The 26806-nt window shown below is 36.9% G+C and overlaps 4 protein-coding genes across 5 annotated transcripts; 3 read left to right on the forward strand and 1 right to left on the reverse strand.

Annotated features, from left to right (window-relative positions):
* Nucleotides 1-26: 26 nt before the first annotated feature.
* Nucleotides 27-6461, forward strand: LOC134832092 (nuclear pore complex protein Nup214). Its single transcript, XM_063845990.1, has 5 exons — nucleotides 27-145; nucleotides 206-538; nucleotides 603-5142; nucleotides 5208-5273; nucleotides 6178-6461. The coding sequence occupies exons 1-5, from the start codon at nucleotides 110-112 to the stop codon at nucleotides 6387-6389; spliced, it is 5187 nt and encodes a 1728-aa protein (XP_063702060.1). The 5' UTR covers nucleotides 27-109; the 3' UTR covers nucleotides 6390-6461.
* LOC134832095 (tRNA (adenine(58)-N(1))-methyltransferase non-catalytic subunit TRM6) lies at nucleotides 6409-7873 on the reverse strand. Its single transcript, XM_063845993.1, has 2 exons — nucleotides 7669-7873; nucleotides 6409-7600 (listed from the first exon to the last, which is right to left on the reverse strand). Exons 1-2 carry the CDS (start codon nucleotides 7780-7782, stop codon nucleotides 6464-6466), a joined length of 1251 nt encoding a protein of 416 aa, XP_063702063.1. The 5' UTR covers nucleotides 7783-7873; the 3' UTR covers nucleotides 6409-6463.
* A 245-nt stretch (nucleotides 7874-8118) lies between these two features.
* LOC134832093 (prolyl endopeptidase) lies at nucleotides 8119-12962 on the forward strand. 2 transcript variants are annotated; one of them, XM_063845992.1, is made up of 3 exons: nucleotides 8119-8257; nucleotides 8322-8985; nucleotides 11349-12962. In XM_063845992.1, the coding sequence occupies exons 2-3, from the start codon at nucleotides 8422-8424 to the stop codon at nucleotides 12900-12902; spliced, it is 2118 nt and encodes a 705-aa protein (XP_063702062.1). In that variant the 5' UTR covers nucleotides 8119-8257; nucleotides 8322-8421; the 3' UTR covers nucleotides 12903-12962. The 2 variants fall into 2 exon arrangements, with proteins under 2 accessions (XP_063702062.1, XP_063702061.1); XM_063845991.1 differs by having other exon boundaries at nucleotides 8133-8257; nucleotides 8366-8985.
* A 117-nt stretch (nucleotides 12963-13079) lies between these two features.
* Nucleotides 13080-26579, forward strand: LOC134828516 (transcriptional regulator ATRX-like). Its single transcript, XM_063841496.1, has 5 exons — nucleotides 13080-13237; nucleotides 13297-15134; nucleotides 16240-18588; nucleotides 23301-24444; nucleotides 25063-26579. Exons 2-5 carry the CDS (start codon nucleotides 13301-13303, stop codon nucleotides 26435-26437), a joined length of 6702 nt encoding a protein of 2233 aa, XP_063697566.1. The 5' UTR covers nucleotides 13080-13237; nucleotides 13297-13300; the 3' UTR covers nucleotides 26438-26579.
* Nucleotides 26580-26806: the final 227 nt, after the last annotated feature.

Raw genomic sequence — 26806 nt, forward strand, 5'->3', positions numbered from 1 at the left:
GATTTTGACATTTCTCAACATTTTGGTGCGAATTTTCAGTGTCTAACGTAGTTTCAGTGTTAAAAAAACAAAAAATCGGACAATTTGCTATTGAAATACGAGCAAAACGATGGCGCAACTTGCTCCCGACAGTGTCGATGTGACGGTAAGTTTGATTTTTTTCGTTATCTCATAAAATTTTGACCAAAAATTCTCATTTTCGAAGGATTTGCAATTCAAACTTCAAAGCAAAGCAAAGTTATTCAACTCGCATGACGATGCAAACCTCAATTGTCACAATTTATTAGCTGCAGCAAGCACCCACGGACTAATTTTCGCCGGAAGCACAAGTTCAGCGGATCTGCGGGTCGTTCAACTATCATCTTTGACGTCAGAAGACGCTAAAAATGGTTCGCCGGTACCCACGAGAGTCTTTGAGCTGCCCGGCAAGCCACTCCAGATCGCCGTAAATTGCGATCATTCGTTGCTGGCAGTTGATGTCACCAAAAACGGCAATTGTTTCTTGCAGATTTACTCTGTTCCATCATTTTACACAAACGTAAGTGACTTTTTTTCAATGAAAAAACTCGTTTAGGTTAATTTTTTCTTGTTTTTTCTTTCAGGATGTCACTTTAACGCATGAATTCCCTATTCACGGTGCTTGTCACAGCTCCCAACTCTTATGGAATCCCGTAGCAAGTGATGTTTTAGCTGTTGTAACGGAAAATGGGGGGCTTGTAATGTACACATTGAAGTCCCCGGGTAATGAAATGTGTTCCTTGGATGGACAACAATCCGTTCAATCAGCTTGTTGGAGTCCAAAAGGCAAACAAATCGTCGCCGGCTTCCCGAATGGTACTTTAATTCAATTTAAACCGGATTTAAAGCCTGCTCGACAAATCCCGTGTCCCCCGAATGTCTTGGGAGGCAGTTCTTTCGACACAATTGCCATTCAATGGTTGGCTACGTACCAATTTGCGGCAGTTTTTCAAAGCAAAGCTGAAGATACGACCCCAGCTTTGTTTATTGTGAATGCCCCGAAGACCGGAAATGCCGCGTATATCAATTACGACGACATTTGTTACAGTCAATCGGGTCCCCGAAAGTCACAAGTGTTCTTGTCGCACATTTTGCCGTGGAATTTATTGATTGTGGCATCAGCAAACAGCATGGAAGTTGGTCTCTTAGGGACGACAGAACAAGGGGACTTTCCGACATGGAAACAATTTGTCCCGTCGGATAATGCACGTGCAGAGCTTCCATTGACAGCAAAAAAGCAGGAAACGTTCCCTTTGGGTCTTGCATTGGAAGTTGGAGTCACCCATCAAATCACGATCGGCGAACAAACGTTTCCCGTGATGCCCATGATTCATCTTCTCTCGACCGATGGACTTTTAATTTCGTTCAATTTGCTGAATACGATGCCAAATGCCGTGGGAATTTGTTGCCCTCCCAATCCGATAAGGAATAACAGTGGTTTAGGACATTTTAAAATCCCAGAATTGACCGCAACTCCCAATAAAACAGCAACTCCGCCCGCAGCTACAAACAAAGCTGACATGACTTTCTCTCTCGGGCAAGGAAATGCGACATCAACTCCGGCTCCCGTCAAATCTCTCTTCGGAAATGCCCCGAATAACGCCTCAGAACCCTCAAAAACTGCGACAAATCTCTTCGGATCACTTCCCGCAGCGAAGCCTCCTACGTTTGGACCTCCCCCGGGAACCGCTGGATTCGGATTTGGTGGCTTGGGATTTCAATCGCCCGCAATTTCGGCACCTGCAGCAACAGTAACTGCTGAAAAACCTCCCGCTTTTGGAGCTCAAGTATCAAAACCGCCAACTTTTGGGTTTGGAAATGCTCCTGCTGCAGTTTCTACGAACGAACAACGCCCAAGTGCGCCAACTTTTGGTCAACCATTGGCTTCTACGGCACCAAGCGAAGCTAATAAACCGTTAATTACGGTTCCGCCGACTTATACGGCAGCAACGAAGCCTCCTGCCACGACGGGAAATCAAAATAAGTCACAAACGCAAGTTCAATCGGGCAAAGCGGGAAGTCCTGACACGACAGAAGACGCGAAAATCGTTCAAGGCATGATTCGCGAAGAGATTTTGAACTTCCAAAAGGACTTGAAAGAGCTAATTGCGCGTTCAAAAAACATCAATATCGACATAGGAACGAAAGAGGAGTCAGTTTCGATGGCAAAACAGCTTAACGAGTTGTCAAAATTGAATAAGGAAGCAACGGAAGTGAATGATTCGCTCAGCTCGGATGTTCATTTGTTGCGTTTGAACCTTAATGAGACATTTGCGATGGTAACTGAGGCAAAAAACAAACAAAAATTGTACCATTCACAGAACCACCTCGAAGATCGGAGCTCTTACACGATGAGTCAAACGAGTAAAAGGCAACTTGCCCGCCTGGAATCCATGCTAAAGATGGCAGAAACGCAACTTTTCACGATAACACGACAAATTGACGCCCAATGGGCCGAATATCAGGACATGCAAAAGCAAAAAACGCGTCAAACGATGAAAATTCCCAGCTTAGAAGGCGTTTATCAGACAATTTCGAAGCAACGAGATATTTTGGCGCGTCATCGCATGACCATAAATAGCTTGAAACAACGTTTAGGCATGCGAGATACCGTTAAAGCGCTCGAAATCACGAGTCAGGACCCCGTCGAGTCACTTACCGACTCAATTTTGTCCATGTCAATAATCGATCAAGTACAAAAAGAGAACGAAAAATTGACTCCGAGGAAGCTCGAGCTCTTGAAAGAGTGTTTGAAGCGTCATAAAATCCAAAAAATCACTCCGAAACGCCCGGATCGACAAGATATCAACTCGGAAGTGGTCCAAGTGAAGCGAGAAAATATGCGAAAGACACTTTTAAAGGCTGAAAAGAAAGTTGAACCCGTGAAACCAGAGGTAAAAGCTCCTGAACCTGCGAAATCTGTGCCTCAAGCGAAGTTTGAACTACCAAAACCTGTAATTCCGACGCAAAAACCCCCGAGTTTTGCATCTCCTGCACCGCCAACGAGTGTTCCGATGAGCAAACCAATCGCAGAAAAGCCTTCAACGACACCCGCAAGTACCGCAAGCTTCGCATTCGGAGGAAATTCAAGCTTTTCCGCGACATCTCAACCCGCCAAAACCGAAACTCCGAAATTTTCGTTCGCGCAATTGACGCCACAAGCTCCGACAGCGACTTTTGGGACAACAGCAACGAATTCTCCCTTTGCGACAACAGCTCAAAAGGTCGGAAATGAGAAATCTGAATTGCCTAAACCGACATTTGGTGATTTAAGTTCGAAACCTGTAACAACACAACCTTCTTCAGCATTTTCTTTTGGCGGATTGAGTACTTCTAAGCCGACAGAGACTTCGAATACGACAAAAACGGAGAGTCCATTGCTTTTTGGAACGACAACGATCACTCCTGTGGTGAAACCTGTTGAAGAAAAACCGAAAGAAGACCCGCCAAAACCGTCAATCGGTTTTACGCTCGGAGGAAGTGCTTCAGGAGGACTTTTTGGATCATCTACTGCTTCGACAACTCCTTCAACTACGTCATTTTTCGGCGGATTTGGACAAAAATCGACACCTGTGGAAGAGAAAAAGGAAGAAAAACCTGTTGAAGCTCCGAAATCTCCGTTGGCGAGCTTAGTTGAGACCGTAAATCAATTTGGAGCGCCATCTACTGCGTCGCCAGCTGTTACAATTAGCACAAAACCCGCGGAAAAGCCTTCTCTCTTCGCCGTGCCGAAGGAAAATACGCCGGAAAAGGAAAAAACTCCCGAAATTATCAAGCCGACAGCGAAATTTTCCTTTGGATTTGGAGCTGCGGCGTCTTCGGGACCAACAGATGCCAATAATGGAAATTCTTCGACAGCGCCAAGTACAGAAACGACCCCGAAAGCAGCTTCAGAAGCATCTACAGCGAGTGCAACGTCAACAAAGTCGTCAGAATTTAATTTTTCGAGCGCTGCGAAGGGTTTGGAGAATAAAACGCCCTTTGGAGGAGCAACAACAGAAGTTAAACCAGCATCTACTGGATTTAATCTCTCTTTTGGAAGTGCAGCTCCTGTTACAGCTTCATCTGGTAATGTAACATCAACCACTGAGACAACAACTCCCGCTACAAAACCTTCAATTTTTGGTTCAATCACGCCTTTGGGGGCTCAAACTCAGCCAAAACCAGCTGGAGGATTATTTGGAAGTTCAGGAACGGGACTTTTTGGATCTCCAAGCACGACGACGACAACAACAGCTTCCTCTGGAGGGTTATTTGGAGCGACAACGACTGTCACAACAACCGCAGCAACGGGAATTTTCGGTTCTGCGGCAATAACAACGACAACAGCATCGACAGGAATCTTCGGAAGCGCTTCTGTGACAACGACAGCACCTAAAACGGGTCTCTTTGGATCAGTTGCTTCGCCTCCTGCAGCAACTACGAGTCCTGTGACACCTCCTGCTGTCACAACAGCTTCGTCAACAGCTCCTGCGGAAGGATTGTTCTCGAGTTTCAACATTTGTTCGCCTTCGTCGCCCGCTAATAACGCATCTCAAAGTGCTTCGAGCATTTTTGGCGCAAGTACCGGCTTTGGAAATGCCTCGCAATCGACAAATTCCATCTTCGGGGGCGGAAATGCAGCAACAGAGAACAAAACTTCGTCAATTTTTGGGTCCTCGACGCCATCATCGCCATTTGGAGCGTCAATTCCGAAACCAGAACAGAGTGTTTTTGGAGGAGCTTCATCTGGCACGAGTATTTTCGGGCAATCTGCTACGCCAGCAGCTGCAAGTCCCTTCGGGCAAAGTCAAACGAGCTCGATTTTTGGAGGAGGAGCGACAGCAACAACAGTTGCGAGTAGTCCTTTCGGCGGAAATGCGTCTTCGACAACGACAAACAGTCCATTTGGCGGAAATAATGCAACGCCAGCTGCGAATAGTCCCTTTGGAGGAGGCGGCGGATCGTTATTTGGCGCAGCAAACAGCAGTCAAACGCAATCTTCGCCCTTTGGACAACAATCGTCGACATTTAGTCAAGGCGGATCGCTCTTCGGAGGAAGTTCGACGTTTGGAAGTGGCGCAGGAACGACAGGAAGTACTGGATTTGGAGGTTTTGGAGCAGCTGCTCAAACACCTGTTTTTGGTAAAAAAAAATTTTGAAATATTTTGATGAAAATTTGAATTTTAATGATTTTTTTGTATTTTTAGGAGGCGGAGCGACATTCGGATCTCCCCCAGCATTTGGCGGAGGAGCGTTTTCTAAACCAGCATTCGGTAAGAAATTCATTTAATTAAATTTATTTCGAACTTTTTGTCCCAAAAAAATTTTTCAAAAAATTTTTAAATAATTTTTCATGTAAAATATTTTTTTTTAATTTTCGACTTTTTATCAAGAGTTTTTAAGAGATTTGATATTTAAAAATTTATTCAAGCAAAATTTTTTTTTTTAAATAATGAAAAATTTAGAATTAAAAATTTGTCTCAAAAATTTAAAAAATATGTACAGTAAAATTTAAAAAAAAATTAGAAGAAAAATTTTATATAGAGTATTAAAATATAAAAAAAAATTATTTTTTTTTTAAATTATAAAAAATGGTAAATTTTTCGGGACAAAAAACTAAAAAAATAACTTTAAAATTTTTTTCTAACTAAATTTTCAAAATATTGTGAAAAGAATTTTTAAATAAAAATCATGAATAATTTAGAATCAAAGTTTTTCTTAAAAATTTCAGTAAAATTTAAAAAAAATTTTTAGAAAAAAAAAATTCATATAAAGTATCAAAATTTTCAAAAATAAATTTAATTTTCTTTCTTTTTGAAAAATTATAAAAAACGGTAATTTTCTATTGAAATTTTAAATTTTTCGGGGCAAAATTCTAAAAAAATAACTTTAAATTTTTTTCTAACAAATTTTTTCAAAATATTGTAAAAAAAAATATTATAAAAAAAATCATGATTAATTTAGAATAAAAAATTTGCCTTAAAAAAATTTAAAAAAATATGTTCAGTAAAATTTAAAAAAAAATTTTTCGAAAAAAAAATTATAAAATATTTTGAAAAATTAAGATGTCTTTAAACAGTAGGCATGTAATTTTAAAAAAAATTAAATTTTTGGGACAAAAAGTTTAAAAAAATAATTTTAAAACCTTTTACTAACAAAATTTCTCAAACTCAACAGGAGGAGCTCCCACATTTGGATCAAAACCACTCTTCGGATCGCCAACACAAGCCACAGCGCAAGCCTCTGTTCCCACAAACAACTTATTCGAACAATTGGGATCTCAAGGCAGCGGCCCCACATTCGGCAATTTGGCACAAGCAAGTCCCCCACAACCTCAGCAAGCCCCGCAATCTTCATTTGGCGGATCGGCATTCAGCAGTTGGCGCTAAAATTAAGCTTGATTCTGTTAAAATAGTTTTGTTTATTCAAATTTAAAAGAAATTTCGTTAAAATATATTTTTGCTTATGATTCAACGACGATGCCTGTGAGTAAATACCCGCTATTGCCTCCCATTTGCACTTCGGGATGCGTTCTATTGGGTAAAACTTGGTAATTTCGCATCCAATTTGACGTTAACTTAACTGCAGTGACTTTTGATCCGGCTTTCAGGTCCAAAAAGACATCGGTAAGGACTTCTTTGACGTTGTGATAAATAACGATGTTCCGATTTGGCTTCACAAATGGCAAAAGTGTCATCAAAATGCTCCAAGGATGCTCCCGAGCAACGATTACGAGTCCATCGACCTTCTCATCCAGCATTTTTACGGCTTCTAAATTCTCAAAATACCATTTCGGCTTTTCTTTTTTCTTTGCATCGCCATTTTCCGTGGGTATTTCGTCGTCAAGTTTGATTTTTTTCGCTGCCGGCTCACTTTCTTCCACAATTTCTTCTTCGCGATTGTGAAACATCTTCAGCGACGAGAAAATATTGACACTCAAGCATCGTTTCATGTGTTCCTCTTCCAAATTTAGCGCTTGCAGAGCCAATTTTTGCCCGAAGGGACCTTGATGCATGTGCAAAAGGCGACCTTTTGTGTTGGCGCCAATGGAATTCATCAACGTTGCTGGCAGCAAGCCTTGCGTTCCCGACTCGTACAACAAATACGTCCCCGATTCATTGACATTTGAGTAAGAAATGAGCTGCGACAGTGTATCTTGCCTTAAAAACAGAATTTTTTCCGGGTCTTGACGATAAAACATCTCCGCCAGTAACCGAATTGAGGGTTTTCGCACTTGAACGTACTCGAAGTACTTTCGTTCCTTCTTTTTCAGGTACTTTTCTTGCCCAAACTCCGTTTTTGACGTGAATGTCTTGCTATTTTCCACGAGTTGACCGATGATATTCGTGCTGGAAGCCCCACTTTTTCGCAGCGCCTCAATTTCTTGCTGCGACAAGTTCTGCGAGTTGTCGTTAATTTTTATATCGCGATTATCTTGACCCGAATCCGTGTTATTGAGGAAGGCACGAATGTCAGACGTGATTTCCGAGCATGCTTCCAACGAGTAAAAACGTTTTTTGGGATTTGCCGGGTTTTTGGAGACCATTTTGAAGGTTGTGAAGAACTTTTGACCCTCGATCTGGCGGAGTTCGAGCGTTTCCTACGAAAAATTTGATAAAATTACTTAAATCATATCCTGAAAAATGAGATAAAATGACAAAAAATTACCTTTCCGAGCGTCACTGTCGTTTCCAACGAGGCAAATTTGTATAATTTTGTGAATTTCTGTCGTTGAATGATAATGTAGTCACCTACTTTGATGACATCGTCGTTCTTTTCCATGATTTGTCGAGTTTGGGTAAAGTTTGATTGTAATTTTCTACAATTTTTAGAGGTAAATGTGGCAAATTCACTTCCAACCTGTCTCGTTGCCCGGAATTCGGCGTGTTTTTGTTTACATTTTGTGCGTTCCTGTCTGAAAAGGGAACTCCAAAAAGGTTTCTGTCTGTCTGTGGAAATAAAAAATAAAATTTTTAATGAAAAATTTAAAAAATTATTTAAAAATTTAATTTTTTTACCGAATTTCGAAGATTTTTTCAGATTTTTTATGGAAATTGTTCACAAAAAGCGCTCTTGTCGGTATTTTTTTCGTGCCACGACGAGGCATTTGACAATTTTGACAGTTAAAAGTCGCCAAAGAACTGCAATTCATCATTTTCATCTCTCTTTCCAACTGCATTTATGCTCAAAACTTTGAAATCTTTCCACAAAACTCCCATTTTGCAGTCCCTGAAGTCGCATTTGACGCCGCCAACTGGTAAGACTTCCGTTTTTCGTGTTTTTTCCGTGCCATCTGTCGTCATTCTAATTTTCCACTGCAGGTCATATCAATTAATCGCTTTGTAAACATTGCAAAAATTTTCAGTGAGATCATCATCCGCCACTTTAAGATTTTTCCGTAGTGCAAGTAGCAGCTCAATTATGGGTCCATTCAAGTATCCCGAGGCACGCAAAGACGAAACAATCGTCGACGAGATCCACGGCAAGAAAATTCCCGACCCATATCGATGGTTGGAGGATCCCGACAGCCCGGAAACGCAAAAATACGTCGAAAGTCAGAACGCAATTGTGAAGCCGTTCCTCGAGGAAGGCGGCGAATGGCAAAAATTGAATGCAAAACTCACGAAATTCTGGAATTACGAAAAGTATTCGTGTCCAACGCGTCACGGGGATCGATATTTCTTCTACAAAAACACCGGATTGCAGAATCAGAATGTGCTTTATGTGCAAACGTCGTTGGAAGCGGTGCCGGAAGTCTTTTTGGACCCGAATACGTTGAGTGACGACGGGACAATTGCGTTGCAGGGATCCGTTTTTAGCGATGACGGCAAGTTGTTTGCGTACGGATTGAGTGAAAGTGGCTCCGATTGGGTGAAAATTAAAGTTAAAGATGTCGAAACGGGAAAAGATTTTCCGGAGACTTTGGTTCACACGAAATTCGTGAGATGCGCATGGACTTTGGATAATAAGGGATTTTTCTATCCGGTAAGTGACGTCTTATTGAAGCCTTTTGAACTTCCTCCTACCTCATTTATTTCATTTTTTTGAGAAATTTTCTAAAATTATCAGTAAAAATATCAAATTTAAAAAAATGCGAAAAAAATTTCCGAACAGGGTCTAAAAGATTTTTTAAGTCAAAATTCTAAGAAAATGTTTTAACTTAAGCCAACTAAACTTAAATTAGGGTGTTCCAAAACCATTTTCTGTTTCGCGTTACATGCTTGAAAAAAATCCATGGGGGATGGATGATATAGAAATTTTATATAGATTTTCGTTTTTTGGCAGTTTTGAGTTGCAAAATGATTAAAAATGATAAATTAGTCTGACAAATTTTTATCCAAGCAAGATAAAAAATTGCTTTGAAAGTTTTTGACACAGTTTTTTTGCTCTTGATTTAGTTTTCAAAACAAAACTATGTCAAAGAAAAATTTTTTTTTCAGTTTCAATTTTTTGGCAGTTTTGAGTTGCAAAATGATTAAAAATGATAAATTAGAGCCCTTTGACAAATTTTAATCCATTTGGAGCAAGATTTGACAAAAATTGCTTTGACACAGTTTTTGACACAGTTTTTTTGCTCTTGATTTAGTTTTCAAAACAAAACTATGTCAAAGAAAAAATTTTTTTTCAGTTTCAATTTTTTGGCAGTTTTGAGTTATAAAATGATTAAAAATGATAAATTAGAGCCCTCTGACAAATTTTAATCCATTTGGAGCAAGATTTGACAAAAATTGCTTTGACACAGTTTTTGACACAGTTTTTTTGCTCTTGATTTAGTTTTCAAAACAAAAATATGTCAAAGAAAAAAATTTTTTTCAGTTTCAATTTTTTGGCAGTTTTGAGTTGCAAAATGATTAAAAATGATAAATTAGAGCCCTTTGACAAATTTTTATCCATTTGGAGCAAGATTTGACAAAAATTGCTTTGACACAGTTTTTGACACAGTTTGCTCTTGATTTAGTTTTCAAAACAAAACTATGTCAAAGAAAAAAAATTTTTTCAGTTTCAATTTTTTGGCAGTTTTGAGTTATAAAATGATTAAAAATGATAAATTAGAGCCCTCTGACAAATTTTTATCCATTTGGAGCAAGATTTGACAAAAATTGCTTTGACACAGTTTTTGACACAGTTTTTTTGCTCTTGATTTAGTTTTCAAAACAAAACTATGTCAAAGAAAAAAAATTTTTTCAGTTTCAATTTTTTGGCAGTTTTGAGTTATAAAATGATTAAAAATGATAAATTAGAGCCCTCTGACAAATTTTTATCCATTTGGAGCAAGATTTGACAAAAATTGCTTTGACACAGTTTTTGACACAGTTTTTTTGCTCTTGATTTAGTTTTCAAAACAAAACTATGTCAAAGAAAAAAATTTTTTCAGTTTCAATTTTTTGGCAGTTTTGAGTTATAAAATGATTAAAAATGATAAATTAGAGCCCTCTGACAAATTTTTATCCATTTGGAGCAAGATTTGACAAAAATTGCTTTGACACAGTTTTTGACACAGTTTTTTTGCTCTTGATTTAGTTTTCAAAACAAAACTATGTCAAAGGAAAAAAATTTTTTCAGTTTCAATTTTTTGGCAGTTTTGAGTTATAAAATGATTAAAAATGATAAATTAGAGCCCTCTGACAAATTTTTATCCATTTGGAGCAAGATTTGACAAAAATTGCTTTGACACAGTTTTTGACACAGTTTTTTTGCTCTTGATTTAGTTTTGCAAAACAAAACAAAGTTTTCAAAACAAAACTATGTCAAAGGAAAAAAATTTTTCAGTTTCAATTTTTTGGCAGTTTTGAGTTGCAAAATGATTAAAAATGATAAATTAGAGCCCTCTGACAAATTTTTATCCATTTGGAGCAAGATTTTACAAAAATTGCTTTGACACAGTTTTTGACACATTTTTTTTGCTCTTGATTTAGTTTTTAAAACAAAACTATGTCAAAGGAAAAATTTTTTCTCAGTTTCAATTTTTTTTATTTTTTAGTTTCAATTTCTGATTTCAATTTCAATTTCAATTTCATGGTGATTTTTGATTAAAATGATGGGGGAGGAAACGCGAAACAGAAAACGGTCTTGGAACACCCTTAAGTCAAATTAATTAACTTAATTTCCAAATTTTTATGAAAATTTTTCATTTTCAAATTATATTTTTTTTTGAAAATCAAAAAAATTCAAATTAAGTTTTTGTTTTTGACTTAATGAGACTTATTCTCAAGCCTAAGTCGAAATTTTAAAATAATTTTTGTAATTTGACTTTAAGTGACTTTGACTTAAGGCTTAAGCTTTGACTTAATAGTTTTTAAATTAAATTTTAACGTTTTTCACTTCTAAAATCTATATTTCTCTTTCAGCGCTACCCAAAACAAGGAAAAGCCGACGGAGTCGAGACCGATGCCATGCAAAACCAAAAACTTTATTATCACCGCGTCGGCGATGACCAAGAAAAAGACGTTTTAATCGCCGAATTTCCCGAAGAACCAAATTGGCGTCTTATGCCCGAAGTCTCGCACTGTGGCAAATACCTCATCTTATACATTATGCAAGGCTGCAAGGACATGCTTTTATATTTTGCCAAAATCGACGGTGTCGATATCCAAGGAAAGCAGGAATTTGTCAAAGTTGTCGATAAATTCGAGGCGGATTTCGATTATATCACGAACGAGGGCAGCGTCTTCAGCTTCCGTACTAACAAAAATGCCAAAAATTATCACGTTATCAACATCGATTTTGACAATTTGGATGCCGAATGGAAGGTTCTCGTGCCCGAACACCCGAAAAACGTGCTTGATTGGTGCCATTGTGTCGACAAGGACAAGATTATCTTGGGTTACATCGATGACGTGAAGTCTGTGTTGCGTGCCAATAGTCTCGTCGATGGCAAAGAGATTTTCAAGTTTGATATTCCAATTGGAACGATCATGGGTTTCAGTGGCGAGAAGAAATATTCGGAAGTTTTCTACCATTTTGTGTCGTTTTTGACTCCGGGCGTCATTTACAAGTTTGACTTTGCGAAGCCAAATGAGAAACCGACGCTTTTCCGCGAAGTAAAGCTCGAGAATTTCGACGGATCGCAATACGAGGTCGAACAAAAGTTCTACAAGAGCAAAGATGGCGAGAAAATTCCCATGTTTATCATCCAGAAAAAGTCATCGGGCAAGGATAAACGCAAGGGATGTCTCTTGTACGGCTACGGCGGCTTCAATATCAACATTCAACCGAGCTTTAGTGTGACGGGACTTGTCTTCATTGACTCCTTCGACGGCGTTCTTGCTTACCCGAATATCCGTGGAGGCGGCGAATATGGCGAACGTTGGCACGATGGCGGTCGATTGCTCAACAAACAAAATTGTTTCGACGATTTTCAAGCTGCAGCCGAGTTTCTCGTCGCCGAAGGGTACACATCACCCGATAAAATTGCCATTCAGGGCGGTTCTAATGGCGGATTGTTAGTTGGCGCTTGCATCAATCAACGTCCCGAGTTGTTTGGAGCTGCTGTGGCGCAAGTTGGCGTCTTGGATATGTTACGTTTCCACAAATTTACCATCGGACAGGCATGGCAATCGGATTATGGAGACATCGAGGACCCAAAACACTTTGAAAACTTGCTGAAATATTCGCCGTTGCACAATGTGCGTACACCAAAGTCCGCCAAAGAGCAGTATCCGGCAACGATGGTGTTGACAGCGAGTCACGATGATCGCGTATCGCCGTTGCACTCGTTGAAATTCGTTGCGGCACTGCATGAGGCCGTCAAAGGATGCGAATTTCAGACGAATCCGCTCTTTTTGCGCGTTTACAGCAAAGCGGGACACGGATTCGGGAAGCCGACAGCGAAAAAAATCGAGGAAGCATCCGATATTCTCGCATTTTTGTGCAAAACTTTGAAATTGGACTTGAAAGCATAAAGTATCAAACACTTTTGTAAACTAACAACACCTAAAAAACGAATAAAATAAAGAAAAATTAAAGATTTTTATTGAAATTCGAATAAATTTACCGGCGCACTCCCTCAACACGAAACGTCACTTTGACAGTTCTCCTCTAATTCCGGGAAACGTCATGCTATCCAAACAAAACAAAAGTTTGCACAACATTTTTCGATAAATTTCATTAATTATTTACGCTTTTCACGGACAAACTTCTGCCAAAACTACCGTGGGAGTGTCTTGCGTACGCCAGACGAGCAAAAATTCGCCATAATTTGCCAGAAATTTCCATCGATGCGTCAATTTTGAAAAGAGTGAGTCCGAATTCTTGGATTTCGAGCCAAGACTAACCAAAAAAATTATATTTTTTTAGCAAAATGGCATTAACATCAACCACTTCGGACTCAAATTTGTTCGACGACGACTTGGATGACGCGGATTTAGACCAAATTTTCAATATCACAGACACAAGTAGACCAAATTTGGAGCAAAATGACGCCAATGACGACGAAAAGATGGATTCCTTGTCCGAAAGTGATAACGATACGGTCTACATTGAAATGGGAAATGACGAAGAAGACGAAGAAGCGTCGCAGGGAAGTCAAATTTTGGTTAAACCAGCAGCGGAAGAGGATCGCGCCTCGAACGGAAGTGGGCATGAACACGATTACAGTCGACGAACGACGCCAGAAAATGAATTTCGCAACGATGAGCTTGAATATTCGAGTTTCGATGAGGCAGAAGATGATATCGCGATGAATATGAGTCAAGAAATTGTCGCAACGCAATGTCCGGAATTAGAAACGGAAGTTATTGAGACGTCAGAGGTGCAAGATGTCGAAAATTATGGAGATCCGGAACTGCAAGTGAACGTTTTAGAGGAAAAAATCCCCGATTCGGTTAAAGTTCCTAAGAAATTGGAAGCTGTTGACTCACAAGCTAGCGACACTTCGTACAATGGCGTTCCAAATATTTTCAATTCGACGATTTCGACGGAGATGGACTTTGAAACGGCACCGGAGGATGACACGGATTCACAAAAAACGATCATTTTGAGTGATAGTTTGATTCAAAATGAGAATGAAAAGTCGAAAGCTCCTGTTGAAATTGCGTCAGAGAGTTTGGAGACACAAATTGAAGTACCGAACATCGAGGAAGTTGCGAAAAATGAAGACTTTACTACAGTTGAAGCCCCAAAAGAGACAGAAAATGCAGAAAAAAGTGTTTCTGCTTTCATTTCTGAAGAAACTTTCGCTCCCGAACAAGAAAACTCCGTTTCTGAGTTCATTTCTGAAGAAACTTTTGCTCCTCTCAAGACCACAGAGACCCCAGAAACATCTAAATCACCCGAAAAACCGAAAAGTATTACAGATCCCGTTCCGTCAACCAGCAAAGAGCACATTGATGACCAACTGAACAACATCCTTTTGCCCGCTGAGCTCACGGAAACGCGTCAAATCAGCCAAGATCACGATTATTTGGCGAAAAAGCTTCCGATGAACTTCAATCTCGTCGTTGAAGACACGGACAAGCTCGTAAATACCACAATCGATCACATAATTCAACTTGCGACATCCCTAAAAACCTCAGACAAGGAAAATTTCAGCAAAAATATCTACAACATCTTGAACCACATCAGTCTCGTACAGGATATCACGCAAATTGACAACGAAGAATCCTTGCAAATGCCGGAAAAATCCATCCCGGAACCAATGTCGCTTGAAATCAAGGAAGAAATCATCGCACAAAACGAAAATCTCGAAGATCTCGTCATTGAGAACTTAAAAAAGGAGATTTCCAGTGAGTCGTTGGTCGTGGATGGCTCCGAGATGGGCATGGAAGTTGATGTCGTTGAAGAATCCGTGCAAAGTGAGGTTCCGCAAGACACGCAAGAGGACTCGATGATCATTGATCCGGTGCGTTTGCATATCGAAAGCTTGGAAAAGTTCTCAAAATCCGTCAATGAGACGGCGACTGAGTGGTGCATCACCAAAGAAACGAATTTGACAAAAATTCGGGAAGTTTTGAAGGAAAGTGATAAGAAATGGCGACAATTGATGATGAAATTCGAGTGCCCGAGAGATGTAACTGATGTTGGAACGGAAGTTGATCCGAAAATGTTCGCTAAACAAAATCGCCAAGCAAAGAAAGATATTTTGGGGTACATGACTGAGAGTGAAAGTGAAGCTGAAGACTACGATAATGAACTAAGTAAGTTTTTTTTTCTAATTTTTTTAGTCTCCCAAACATTTTTTAAAAAATTTTTTAAAAAGTTTTTTATCTAAAAAAATTTTTTAAAAAATTCTTGATTTTTTTTTTTGAAAAAACTCCAAAGAAAATATTTTTTTTTTTATTTTTAACTTTTTCTTTGTATTTTTGGAATTTTTAAAAAGAATTAGGCCGCTCCAAATTTTTTTCGAACTTATTGTCCCAGAAACTTTTTTTCAAAATGGGGAGGGCAACAAAAAAAAAAGATTTGAAATACTTTTTCATACAAAATGACAAAATTTAAACAGTTTTTCGTTATTAATCATTATTTGAATTGTTTTTAAGGTATCATAAAAAAAATTTTAAAAACTAAAATTTAATGTTTTTCGAAAAAAAAATTAAAAGAAGAAAATTTTTGAAAATATATCATTTTCAATATAAAAGATAAAAAAAAAACAAAGAAAAAATTAAAATTTTTTAAAAATTCCTTGAAAAATTATGAAAATAGACTAAAAAACGGTCATTTTTGATGAAATTTTTAACTTTTTTTTTATTTTGCCCCATTGGATTTTCGGCTTTTGAAATGGGGCATGTGACAAAAAGTTCAAAAAAAATTTGGAGCGGCCTTAAAAAAATAAAAAAAAAAATATTTTTTAATTTTAAGTCATTTTTTAACCAGTTTCAAGCATAAAACTGACTAAATATTCATTCTAAAGATGATTTATTGAATTTATGAATTTATTTTTAATTTTTACTTTTCAAATAGGACAAAAAGCAGAATTTGAAAAAAATTTCAATTTTTTTTTATCTATAAAATATTTTTTTCTTTTTTTAAAGGAAAAACAATTTTTTTAAAAAAATTTTCTTTTTAATATCTTGAAAATTTTTGAAAAAAGTTCAAAGAAAATATTTTTTTTTTATAAGATTTTTGAATTTTTCTTTGTATTTTTGGAATTTTTAAAAAGAACTTTTTTTTAATTCTCTCAAAATTAAAAAAAAAATAATGTTTCGATTTTTACTTATCAAATGGCACAAAAAATAAAAATTTTGAAATAAATTTCAATCTTTTTTTATCATAAAATTAATTTTTTCCTATTTTTACTTTTAGGTTCTGACAACGAAATCCGTCAAAATATCATTGACATGGTAGAAGCTTCGTATTCCGATGCCCTCGACAGCGAAATCGAAGAAGAATGCGGCAAAAAACGTCTTTTACCGAAAAGTCCCGGAAAACAGTTACCAGAAATCGCTCCCACAAAGAAAGATTCTGACGACGAAGACAATTCCGAAAGCGATTCCGACGCTTCGATCGATCGTTTGTGCAATTTGAGCAATCTTGCGCGTCGCAACAAAGACAACGACCGCAAAAACGATCGTCCTGCGCCATTTTTGAAGAAACAAGCGCCCAAAAAGGCTTTGAACGTCGCCGAACTCGTAAACGGAGCTGCTGACGTTCACGGCGAAGACAGCGAGGAAGAAACCTTATTGCCCATGACAAAAGCTCCCGCCACCGAAGCCGAATACCTGAAAAAAATCAACGAAGAAATTAAACGTCAATTACTCGAAAGCTCCGATTCCGACCTGGATGACGACGAAAGTGCAATCAGCGTAAATTCCGAAGCGCATGACTCGGAATCCTCCGACGACTCAGATTCGAGCATCATCATGGACCGTTTCTTGTCGTCGTTGGACCAAAATCAACGAAATTCGAACAAAGACAAGTTACCGAGTATCGATTCGGGTTTGGAAGAAAAATCGCCGCCGCCTAAAAAGTCAAATAACCGAAGACGTAGCTCCGTGATCGATCGAGAGCCACTCAATACGCCCGATGGCAGCAAAGATGACGACGACGACGCCCTGGATTTGTCCATGTTCAAAGTTGCCACGGAAAAAGTGAAGGAAAGTGAGGCCCTTGCCGAGCTAGATGCCGATTTGGAGCCCGATACAACGACAAAAGTCCCAAATGTGGAGGATTACATCTCGTTAAGCAGCGAATCGGACAACGAATCAACGAACGAAGCTCCCGTTCGGTCCCGCAACACCCGAAAAATCATGTCGGAAGCAGATTTGGCGAGCGAAACGAAGGCAGCACAAGAAGCGGAAGTCAAACGAGCCAAAAGATTGGAGAAAATGAGTCAAAGTATGACACAATTACTGTCGCAACGCCCCGATTTGGAAGAGGAATTCGTCCTGGACTACGATAAGAAGAATGACGAACCGATAACCGTTCATCCTGACATCGTGCGAAAGTTGAAGCCACATCAAAAGGATGGCGTTCGTTTCATGTACAACAATTGCTATGGTCCCATCGACGATATCGAGAAATATCCCGGTTCTGGATGCATTTTGGCTCATTGCATGGGTCTCGGGAAGACTTTACAGCTGATCGCGCTGCTTCACACGATTATCCGTTACCCGCGTCTCAAAACGAACAAAATTCTGGTACTCTGCCCAAAAAGTACCATCATGAATTGGTTCGAGGAGTTCGAACGATGGATCGCCAGCATCAAAAAAACGCGCAAAATGAAGGTATTCTGCTACGAAGAGAACATGACGATCAAAGAAAAGACAAAAATCCTCTCGGAATGGTATTCTTGTGGCATTGTAAAGAAAGACACGCCGTCGCAGCAAGACACGTGGCTCGGAAAAACGAACGCCGGACAAGCAGGATGTCTTTTACTTGGTTACGAGACATTCCGATCTCTCGTAAATTACAATCCACGTCGCAAAAACGCGCGCCAAATGGACGATCGTGAAGCCAAATACATCGAAAGCACCATCGAAAAGTGTCTCATCGAACCGGGAGCTGATCTCGTGGTTTGCGACGAAGGGCACGTCATCAAAAACAGCAAAAGTGGCATCAGCAAAGCCGTGAGTCAAATAACAACCAAACGACGAATCATCTTGACCGGTACTCCCATCCAAAATAACTTGAACGAATATTATTGCATGGTGAACTGGATCAAACCCTCGTTTTTGGGCACGGAAAAGGAATTCAACAATCGTTACGCGAATCCGATCAAACAGGGACAACACAAGGACTCGACATCGTCGGAAATTCGTCAAATGAAGAGACGCTCCTTCGTTTTGCATCGCAAATTGCAGCCGTTTGTCGAACGCAAGGAATTCACGATACTGAAAGATGAGCTGCCAACAAAGCACGAATATGTGATTTATGTGCCGTTGACAGAAGTGCAGAAGAAACTCTATAAAATGTACTTGGACAAGCTCAAAAGTGACTTGGGCGAGTCAGATAAGATCAAGGGAAATCATTTGTTGCCGGATTACACGTATTTGAGGAAAATTTGGACGCATCCGAGAGTTTTGGAGTCTGCTTTCGAGTCAAGTCGCAAGAATCAAACTAAAAAGACGACAAAAATGTTTGAGAAAAATTTGGATAAGTTGCTGGAGCGGTGTGATGAGGAAGATTTACCTGATGACGTATTCGATATTGGAGGTAAGTTCTAAAGATTTTCCTTTTTTTAACATGAAAATATCTGAAATTTGTTCAATTTATACGTTTTTGAGTAAAATCTATCCAATATGAGGAGCTAAAATCGTACTTTTTTTCTCAAGTCACTTTTCAACTAAATTTTGATGGTGTTCAAAGCTAAAAGTTAATAAATATGCATTCTAAAGTTGATTTCCATTGATATCTGATCGATTTTTGATCAAATAAAAAAAAAGTACGATTTTATCATATGAGGAGCAAAAATCGTACTTTTTTTCTCAAGTCACTTTTCAACCAATTTTTGATGGGTTTCAAAGCTAAAAGTTAATAAATATGCATTCTAAAGTTGATTTTCATTGATATCTGATCGATTTTTGCTAAAAGTTAATAAATATGCATTCTAAAGTTGATTTTCATTGATATCTGATCGATTTTTGAACAAATAAAAAAAAGTACGATTTTATCATATGAGGAGCAAAAATCGTACTTTTTTTCTCAAGTCACTTTTCAACCAATTTTTGATGGGTTTCAAAGCTAAAAGTTAATAAATATGCATTCTAAAGTTGATTTCCATTGATATCTGATCGATTTTTGATCGAATTAAAAAAAGTACGATTTTATCATATGAGGAGCAAAAATCGTACTTTTTTTCTCAAGTCACTTTTCAACCAATTTTTGATGGGTTTCAAAGCTAAAAGTTAATAAATATGCATTCTAAAGTTGATTTCCATTGATATCTGATCGATTTTTGATGAAATAAAAAAAAGTACGATTTTATCATATGAGGAGCAAAAATCGTACTTTTTTTCTCAAGTCACTTTTCAACCAATTTTTGATGGGTTTCAAAGCTAAAAGTTAATAAATATGCATTCTAAAGTTGATTTCCATTGATATCTGATCGATTTTTGATGAAATAAAAAAAAGTACGATTTTATCATATGAGGAGCAAAAATCGTACTTTTTTTCTCAAGTCACTTTTCAACCAATTTTTGATGGGTTTCAAAGCTAAAAGTTAATAAATATGCATTCTAAAGTTGATTTCCATTGATATCTGATCGATTTTTGATCAAATAAAAAAAAGTACGATTTTATCATATGAGGAGCAAAAATCGTACTTTTTTTCTCAAGTCACTTTTCAACCAATTTTTGATGGGTTTCAAAGCTAAAAGTTAATAAATATGCATTCTAAAGTTGATTTCCATTGATATCTGATCGATTTTTGATGAAATAAAAAAAAGTACGATTTTATCATATGAGGAGCAAAAATCGTACTTTTTTTCTCAAGTCACTTTTCAACCAATTTTTGATGGGTTTCAAAGCTAAAAGTTAATAAATATGCATTCTAAAGTTGATTTCCATTGATATCTGATCGATGTTCGATCGAAAAAAAAAAAAAAAGTACGATTTTATCATATGAGGAGCAAAAATCGTACTTTTTTTCTCAAGTCACTTTTCAACCAATTTTTGATGGGTTTCAAAGCTAAAAGTTAATAAATATGCATTCTAAAGTTGATTTCCATTGATATCTGATCGATTTTTGATGAAATAAAAAAAAGTACGATTTTATCATATGAGGAGCAAAAATCGTACTTTTTTTCTCAAGTCACTTTTCAACCAATTTTTGATGGGTTTCAAAGCTAAAAGTTAATAAATATGCATTCTAAAGTTGATTTCCATTGATATCTGATCGATTTTTGATGAAATAAAAAAAAGTACGATTTTATCATATGAGGAGCAAAAATCGTACTTTTTTTCTCAAGTCACTTTTCAACCAATTTTTGATGGGTTTCAAAGCTAAAAGTTAATAAATATGCATTCTAAAGTTGATTTCCATTGATATCTGATCGATTTTTGATGAAATAAAAAAAAGTACGATTTTATCATATGAGGAGCAAAAATCGTACTTTTTTCTCAAGTCACTTTTCAACCAATTTTTGATGGGTTTCAAAGCTAAAAGTTAATAAATATGCATTCTAAAGTTGATTTCCATTGATATCTGATCGATTTTTGATGAAATAAAAAAAAGTACGATTTTATCATATGAGGAGCAAAAATCGTACTTTTTTTCTCAAGTCACTTTTCAACCAATTTTTGATGGGTTTCAAAGCTAAAAGTTAATAAATATGCATTCTAAAGTTGATTTCCATTGATATCTGATCGATTTTTGATGAAATAAAAAAAAGTACGATTTTATCATATGAGGAGCAAAAATCGTACTTTTTTTCTCAAGTCACTTTTCAACCAATTTTTGATGGGTTTCAAAGCTAAAAGTTAATAAATATGCATTCTAAAGTTGATTTCCATTGATATCTGATCGATTTTTGATGAAATAAAAAAAAGTACGATTTTATCATATGAGGAGCAAAAATCGTACTTTTTTTCTCAAGTCACTTTTCAACCAATTTTTGATGGGTTTCAATGCTAAAAGTTAATAAATATGCATTCTAAAGTTGATTTCCATTGGTTTCAAAGCTAAAAGTTAATAAATATGCATTCTAAAGTTGATTTCCATTGATATCTGATCGATTTTTGATGAAATAAAAAAAAGTACGATTTTATCATATGAGGAGCAAAAATCGTACTTTTTTTCTCAAGTCACTTTTCAACCAATTTTTGATGGGTTTCAAAGCTAAAAGTTAATAAATATGCATTCTAAAGTTGATTTCCATTGATATCTGATCGATTTTTGATGAAATAAAAAAAAGTACGATTTTATCATATGAGGAGCAAAAATCGTACTTTTTTTCTCAAGTCACTTTTCAACCAATTTTTGATGGGTTTCAAAGCTAAAAGTTAATAAATATGCATTCTAAAGTTGATTTCCATTGATATCTGATCGATTTTTGATGAAATAAAAAAAAGTACGATTTTATCATATGAGGAGCAAAAATCGTACTTTTTTTCTCAAGTCACTTTTCAACCAATTTTTGATGGGTTTCAAAGCTAAAAGTTAATAAATATGCCAAATTCTAAAGTTGATTTCCATTGATATCTGATCGATTTTTGATGAAATAAAAAAAAGTACGATTTTATCATATGAGGAGCAAAAATCGTACTTTTTTTCTCAAGTCACTTTTCAACCAATTTTTGATGGGTTTCAAAGCTAAAAGTTAATAAATATGCATTCTAAAGTTGATTTCCATTGATATCTGATCGATTTTTGATGAAATAAAAAAAAGTACGATTTTATCATATGAGGAGCAAAAATCGTACTTTTTTTCTCAAGTCACTTTTCAACCAATTTTTGATGGGTTTCAAAGCTAAAAGTTAATAAATATGCATTCTAAAGTTGATTTCCATTGATATCTGATCGATTTTTGATGAAATAAAAAAAAGTACGATTTTATCATATGAGGAGCAAAAATCGTACTTTTTTTCTCAAGTCACTTTTCAACCAATTTTTGATGGGTTTCAAAGCTAAAAGTTAATAAATATGCATTCTAAAGTTGATTTCCATTGATATCTGATCGATTTTTGATGAAATAAAAAAAAGTACGATTTTATCATATGAGGAGCAAAAATCGTACTTTTTTTCTCAAGTCACTTTTCAACCAATTTTTGATGGGTTTCAAAGCTAAAAGTTAATAAATATGCATTCTAAAGTTGATTTCCATTGATATCTGATCGATTTTTGATGGAATAAAAAAAAGTACGATTTTATCATATGAGGAGCAAAAATCGTACTTTTTTTCTCAAGTCACTTTTCAACCAATTTTTGATGGGTTTCAAAGCTAAAAGTTAATAAATATGCATTCTAAAGTTGATTTCCATTGATATCTGAGTTTTTGATTTACCATTGATATCTTCTAAAGTTGATCGATTTTTTTTGATGAAATAAAAAAAAGTACGATTTTATCATATGAGGAGCAAAAATCGTACTTTTTTTCTCAAGTCACTTTTCAACCAATTTTTGATGGGTTTCAAAGCTAAAAGTTAATAAATATGCATTCTAAAGTTGATTTCCATTGATATCTGATCGATTTTTGATTTTCAAATAAAAAAAAGTACGATTTTATCATATGATTTTTTATGAGGAGCAAAAATCGTACTTTTTCTCAAGTCACTTTTCAACCAATTGGGTTTCAAAGAAAAGTTAATAAATATGGTTGATTTCAAAGCGATAAAAGATTTTAATATGAGGAGCAAAAATCGTACTTTTTTTCTCAATATGGGTTTCATTCTAAAGTTGATTTCCATTGATATCTGATCGATTTTTGATCAAATAAAAAAAGTACGATTTTATCAATGAGGAGCAAAAATCGTAAAAAAGCTAAAAGTTAATAAATATTCATTCTAAAGTTGATTTTCATTGATATCTGATCGATTTTTGATGAAATAAAAAAAAGTACCTACGATTTTATCATATGAGGAGCAAAAATCGTACTTTTTTTCTCAAGTCACTTTTCAACCAATTTTTGATGGGTTTCAAAGCTAAAAGTTAATAAATATGCATTCTAAAGTTGATTTCCATTGATATCTGATCGATTTTTGATCAAATAAAAAAAAGTACGATTTTATCATATGAGGAGCAAAAATCGTACTTTTTTTCTCAAGTCACTTTTCAACCAAATTTTGATGGGTTTCAAAGCTAAAAGTTAATAAATATGCATTCTAAAGTTGATTTCCACAAAAATCTGTGATTTTAATTTTTTGATTTCTCAAAATCTAATTTTTTTTTCAAATACACAATAAACTTTAACGAAATTTTCATTTTTCAGGAAGCAAAAGCGGCATTCCCGACAAATGGTGGGAAAGGTTCGTGACGCCTAACGACTTGGAAACGCTAATTTCGAGCTACAAACTCCAAATAATGGTCGAAATCCTGCGACAATGCGAAGAATTGGGCGACAAATGTTTGATATTTTCGAATTTCGTAGCAGTCCTCACTGTCGTCGAGCATTTCCTGAAGACCCAAATGGGATATCAGCCGGGCACTCATTATTACCGCTTGGATGGTCAAACGCCAAAGCAAAAGCGCCACACAATGATCACGCGATTCAATCGTGCCGACAACATGGATGTCAAATGTTTCTTGATTAGCGCTCGTGCCGGCGGACAAGGCATCAATTTGATCGGGGCAAATCGTGTCATAATTCTCGACACATCCTGGAATCCAGCTGCCGACTTGCAGAGCATTTTCCGGGTCTATCGATTGGGACAGAAGAAAACGTGTTACGTTTATCGTTTATTGGCAATGGGGACAATGGAGGAAAAAGTTTACTCGCGCTCCGTGACGAAGCAAGCGATGAGTAATCGAGTCGTGGATGAGATGACGGTCGATCGACACTTTAGTTATGGCGAGTTGGCAGAGTTGTATACACTCACGGAATACGATGCGGAATCGCGTCCTGTACCCGGAATTCCCGTCGACTCGATCCTCATTACGATGTTGCGACTCTTCCCTCATCTCATCTACAAATTCCACGAACACGACTCCTTGCTGGCTTCCAATGACGACGAAGAGCTGTCCGAGTTGGAAAAAGCCGAAGCATGGAAGGCGCTCGAGGACGAGGAAAAAGCGCAAAATAATCCGAATCGATACAATTTGAATGCGATGCAAGGTATGCCAATGTCCCCCTACGCCAATAACTACTTGGGCCAGTATTACGGTAATTTGCCCAATATGCCCAATATGAACAGCATGATCTCTCAACTTATGTACAATATGTCGTCAGACCCCTATTACGGATTACATTTTCCAGGAATGCCCCCGCGCGATATGCCTTCGACGAGTACAAATCCGTACAGTGACTTGACAAGTCCGCTTTTGGCCATGCGATCGCTTGCTGATCCGATGAGTAATCTCTCGGGAGGAGGAATTTCGAGTGCAGGAGGAAGTAGTTTATTTGAAAGTCTTTACAGGTGAGCATTTATGTTCATTTTTTTTGATCTAAAAAACAAATTTTAAAGCAAAATTTTAAAATTAAAAAAAAAATTATTTTTTATTAACTTTTTTCGGCAAAAGAAATAAATTTTTAAATTTTTTGATAATCAAATTTTTTTTTTAATTTTTCAAAATTTCCTGAGATTCAGCTCAATTTTTAAAAAAAAATTAAAATTTTCCTTATTTTCAAAAAAAAAAACGAAAAAAATTCTCATTTTTTTTTTTGAAATACTATTTTCATTTACCAAAAGTTTTCGAAGTTTTGCTAAGTTTTTATAGAAAAAAATTAAATTTTTCATGATTTTAGATTGCTTTAAATTTTTTTTCGGATGAAAAAAATTAAATATTTCAGTTATTTTGAAGATTTTTTAAAAATTTGTTAAAATTTCTGAGATTTTGGAAAATTTTTAACGAAAAAAATAAAATTTTCCCTGTTCTCGGATGGCTTTAAACTTTTTTAGGATAAAAAGTTTTAAAATTTTAATTTTTTTAAAGATTTTTATGAAATATTTTAAAAATTTCCCCAAACTCTGGATACCAAAATCCCGCAAAGCTTAATTTTTATCTTAAAAAACTAAATTTTTCCATATTTTTAGATCACCATCATCTACAACGGGTCCCTCTTCGATGTTCAACCCAGCTCCAGATAGTCCTTCAACATCCGATCTCATCGCTGGAATGCGTCAACGGAACTCAAACAACTTTGGAGGCGTCAATACCGCTCGAAGTCATCCCATGAATGGCGTCGCTCGCACTTCTCTGTTGAAAAATCCGACGCCGCCAAGTGATCCTGTTCCAATTCGTCTCACACCAACTGCTGAATTGCTCCGTAAGTCCCACAGTTTACCAAAACCATCTTCTCCAACATCATCCGGTAGTGTGACAAAACGATCGACGCCGCAACCCCAAGCAGCCCGACCCAAATCTGTGACAACCAAACATGCATTTGAGGAACAGTACAAGAAACATTTTGAAAACAAAAATTTACCGCCCGTTTCTTCATCAGCACAAGCTGCGACGATGAAACGCAAGGAAATTCCCTCGACTTCGAATGTCATCGAGATCGACGATGACGAAGTCACGGTCACTTCTTCGCGAATTCCCGCGCCAAAACCTGCCACAAAACCGAGAAGTACGAATATGGGAATTTCTTATGCGGAAAAGCAACCAAAGGGAACGCCAGTTTACTTGCCTGACTTGCCCGAAGGAACGTCAATTAATAAAATTCCGAAGAAACCGGCGGAAGAACCGAAAGTTGTGTCGTCACAAGCGCCGAAACCAGCGACAATCACAAATGTGGCGAGAAAACCGGTCGTTTATCGACTGCCAAAGGGAGATACGAGTGTTGTGCGGTCCCCGACAAGCGTTGTAGCTCCTCCAAAGCCTCCACAGACAACATCAACGTCACAAATCACCCAACGTCCTTCCATTTCAACGGGTTCCGTTCGTGCTGTCACATCTACGCAACCGACTAAACCACCAAATATCATAAAAACCGCAACAAAATTGTCGGCACGAGGCATAGAAGTTCTAAAAGCCGCCATGAAACCGTCACAAGGTGTTCAAAATATCGGAAATGTCACGATAATTCCCGCTTCTAGAGCTTCTAAGTCTCAAACTGCCGTTCCTTCTGCTGCTGCTGCGACAACGGCAAAACCCCTTCGACCTGTTCAATCTCAACCCCCACCTCGAATTGTTTCTGTCTCATCTTTAGGTCAAGCAGCAGCGGCAGCATCTTCATCGTCTGTGGCACCATCTTCGATCGTCGTCAAGAAGGCAGTTCAGCAAATCACCAAAAACTCGCATGGCAATACGAGTATCACGCCAATTGTGGCACGTCAAGCATCTGCTATTCCGACAGTGCAAGTCCAAGGCTGGAAACGAAAAGATCCTCCGATTAACGCGTCGACGTCGCAGCCACCCGCGAAAATGATTCGAATTAATCCGAGTCAGATAGTTACGAAGAAATGAATTACTTAGTTGAATTTAGATTAAGAGAAGCTCGATTTTGATAGAAATCTTCTGAAGAAAAGTTAATTAACTTTTGATTTTGTTAGATTTAAATTTAATAATAATGATACAACTGAAATCAATAAATGTCATACCTACATATGAAGAAACACGTGCGAATGTTCGGGAATTTGCATTTCATAATTTTATAGATTTTATTTTAATTTTGCTGATTCATTGAAGGTGGTCAAAATTTTGAAAGTCTTCTAAAAGGTAATTCAGATATGAGCGTATTTTTTCAAATTAATTTTTTTTTAAGAATTTTTACTTTTTTGTAATTTCTTTTTTTAAATTTCAGCATTTTCAAGAATGTACTTTAAAAGGCTAAAA

The sequence above is a fragment of the Culicoides brevitarsis genome, chromosome 2, assembly GCF_036172545.1.
Source record: "Culicoides brevitarsis isolate CSIRO-B50_1 chromosome 2, AGI_CSIRO_Cbre_v1, whole genome shotgun sequence".
NCBI classification, from domain to species: domain Eukaryota; kingdom Metazoa; phylum Arthropoda; class Insecta; order Diptera; family Ceratopogonidae; genus Culicoides; species Culicoides brevitarsis.

What these genes read in the sequence shown, in the direction of transcription:
- LOC134832092 (XM_063845990.1), top strand. Translation starts at nt 110, where the DNA reads ATGGCGCAACTTGCTCCCGACAGTGTCGATGTGACG. An exon ending in TTCCATCATTTTACACAAAC is followed by an intron (nt 539 to 602) that starts GTAAGTGACTTT and finishes TTTTTCTTTCAG; the next exon opens with GATGTCACTTTAACGCATGA. An exon ending in GTTTTCTAAACCAGCATTCG is followed by an intron (nt 5,274 to 6,177) that starts GTAAGAAATTCA and finishes CAAACTCAACAG; the next exon opens with GAGGAGCTCCCACATTTGGA.
- LOC134832095 (XM_063845993.1), bottom strand. Translation starts at nt 7,782, where the DNA reads ATGGAAAAGAACGACGATGTCATCAAAGTAGGTGACTACATTATCATT. An exon ending in CGACAGTGACGCTCGGAAAG is followed by an intron (nt 7,601 to 7,668) that starts GTAATTTTTTGT and finishes AATTTTTCGTAG; the next exon opens with GAAACGCTCGAACTCCGCCA.
- LOC134832093 (XM_063845991.1), top strand. Translation starts at nt 8,182, where the DNA reads ATGCTCAAAACTTTGAAATCTTTCCACAAAACTCCCATTTTGCAGTCC. An exon ending in GCATTTGACGCCGCCAACTG is followed by an intron (nt 8,258 to 8,365) that starts GTAAGACTTCCG and finishes AAAAATTTTCAG; the next exon opens with TGAGATCATCATCCGCCACT. An exon ending in ATAAGGGATTTTTCTATCCG is followed by an intron (nt 8,986 to 11,348) that starts GTAAGTGACGTC and finishes TTTCTCTTTCAG; the next exon opens with CGCTACCCAAAACAAGGAAA.
- LOC134828516 (XM_063841496.1), top strand. Translation starts at nt 13,301, where the DNA reads ATGGCATTAACATCAACCACTTCGGACTCAAATTTGTTCGACGACGAC. An exon ending in AGACTACGATAATGAACTAA is followed by an intron (nt 15,135 to 16,239) that starts GTAAGTTTTTTT and finishes TTTTACTTTTAG; the next exon opens with GTTCTGACAACGAAATCCGT. An exon ending in TGACGTATTCGATATTGGAG is followed by an intron (nt 18,589 to 23,300) that starts GTAAGTTCTAAA and finishes TTCATTTTTCAG; the next exon opens with GAAGCAAAAGCGGCATTCCC.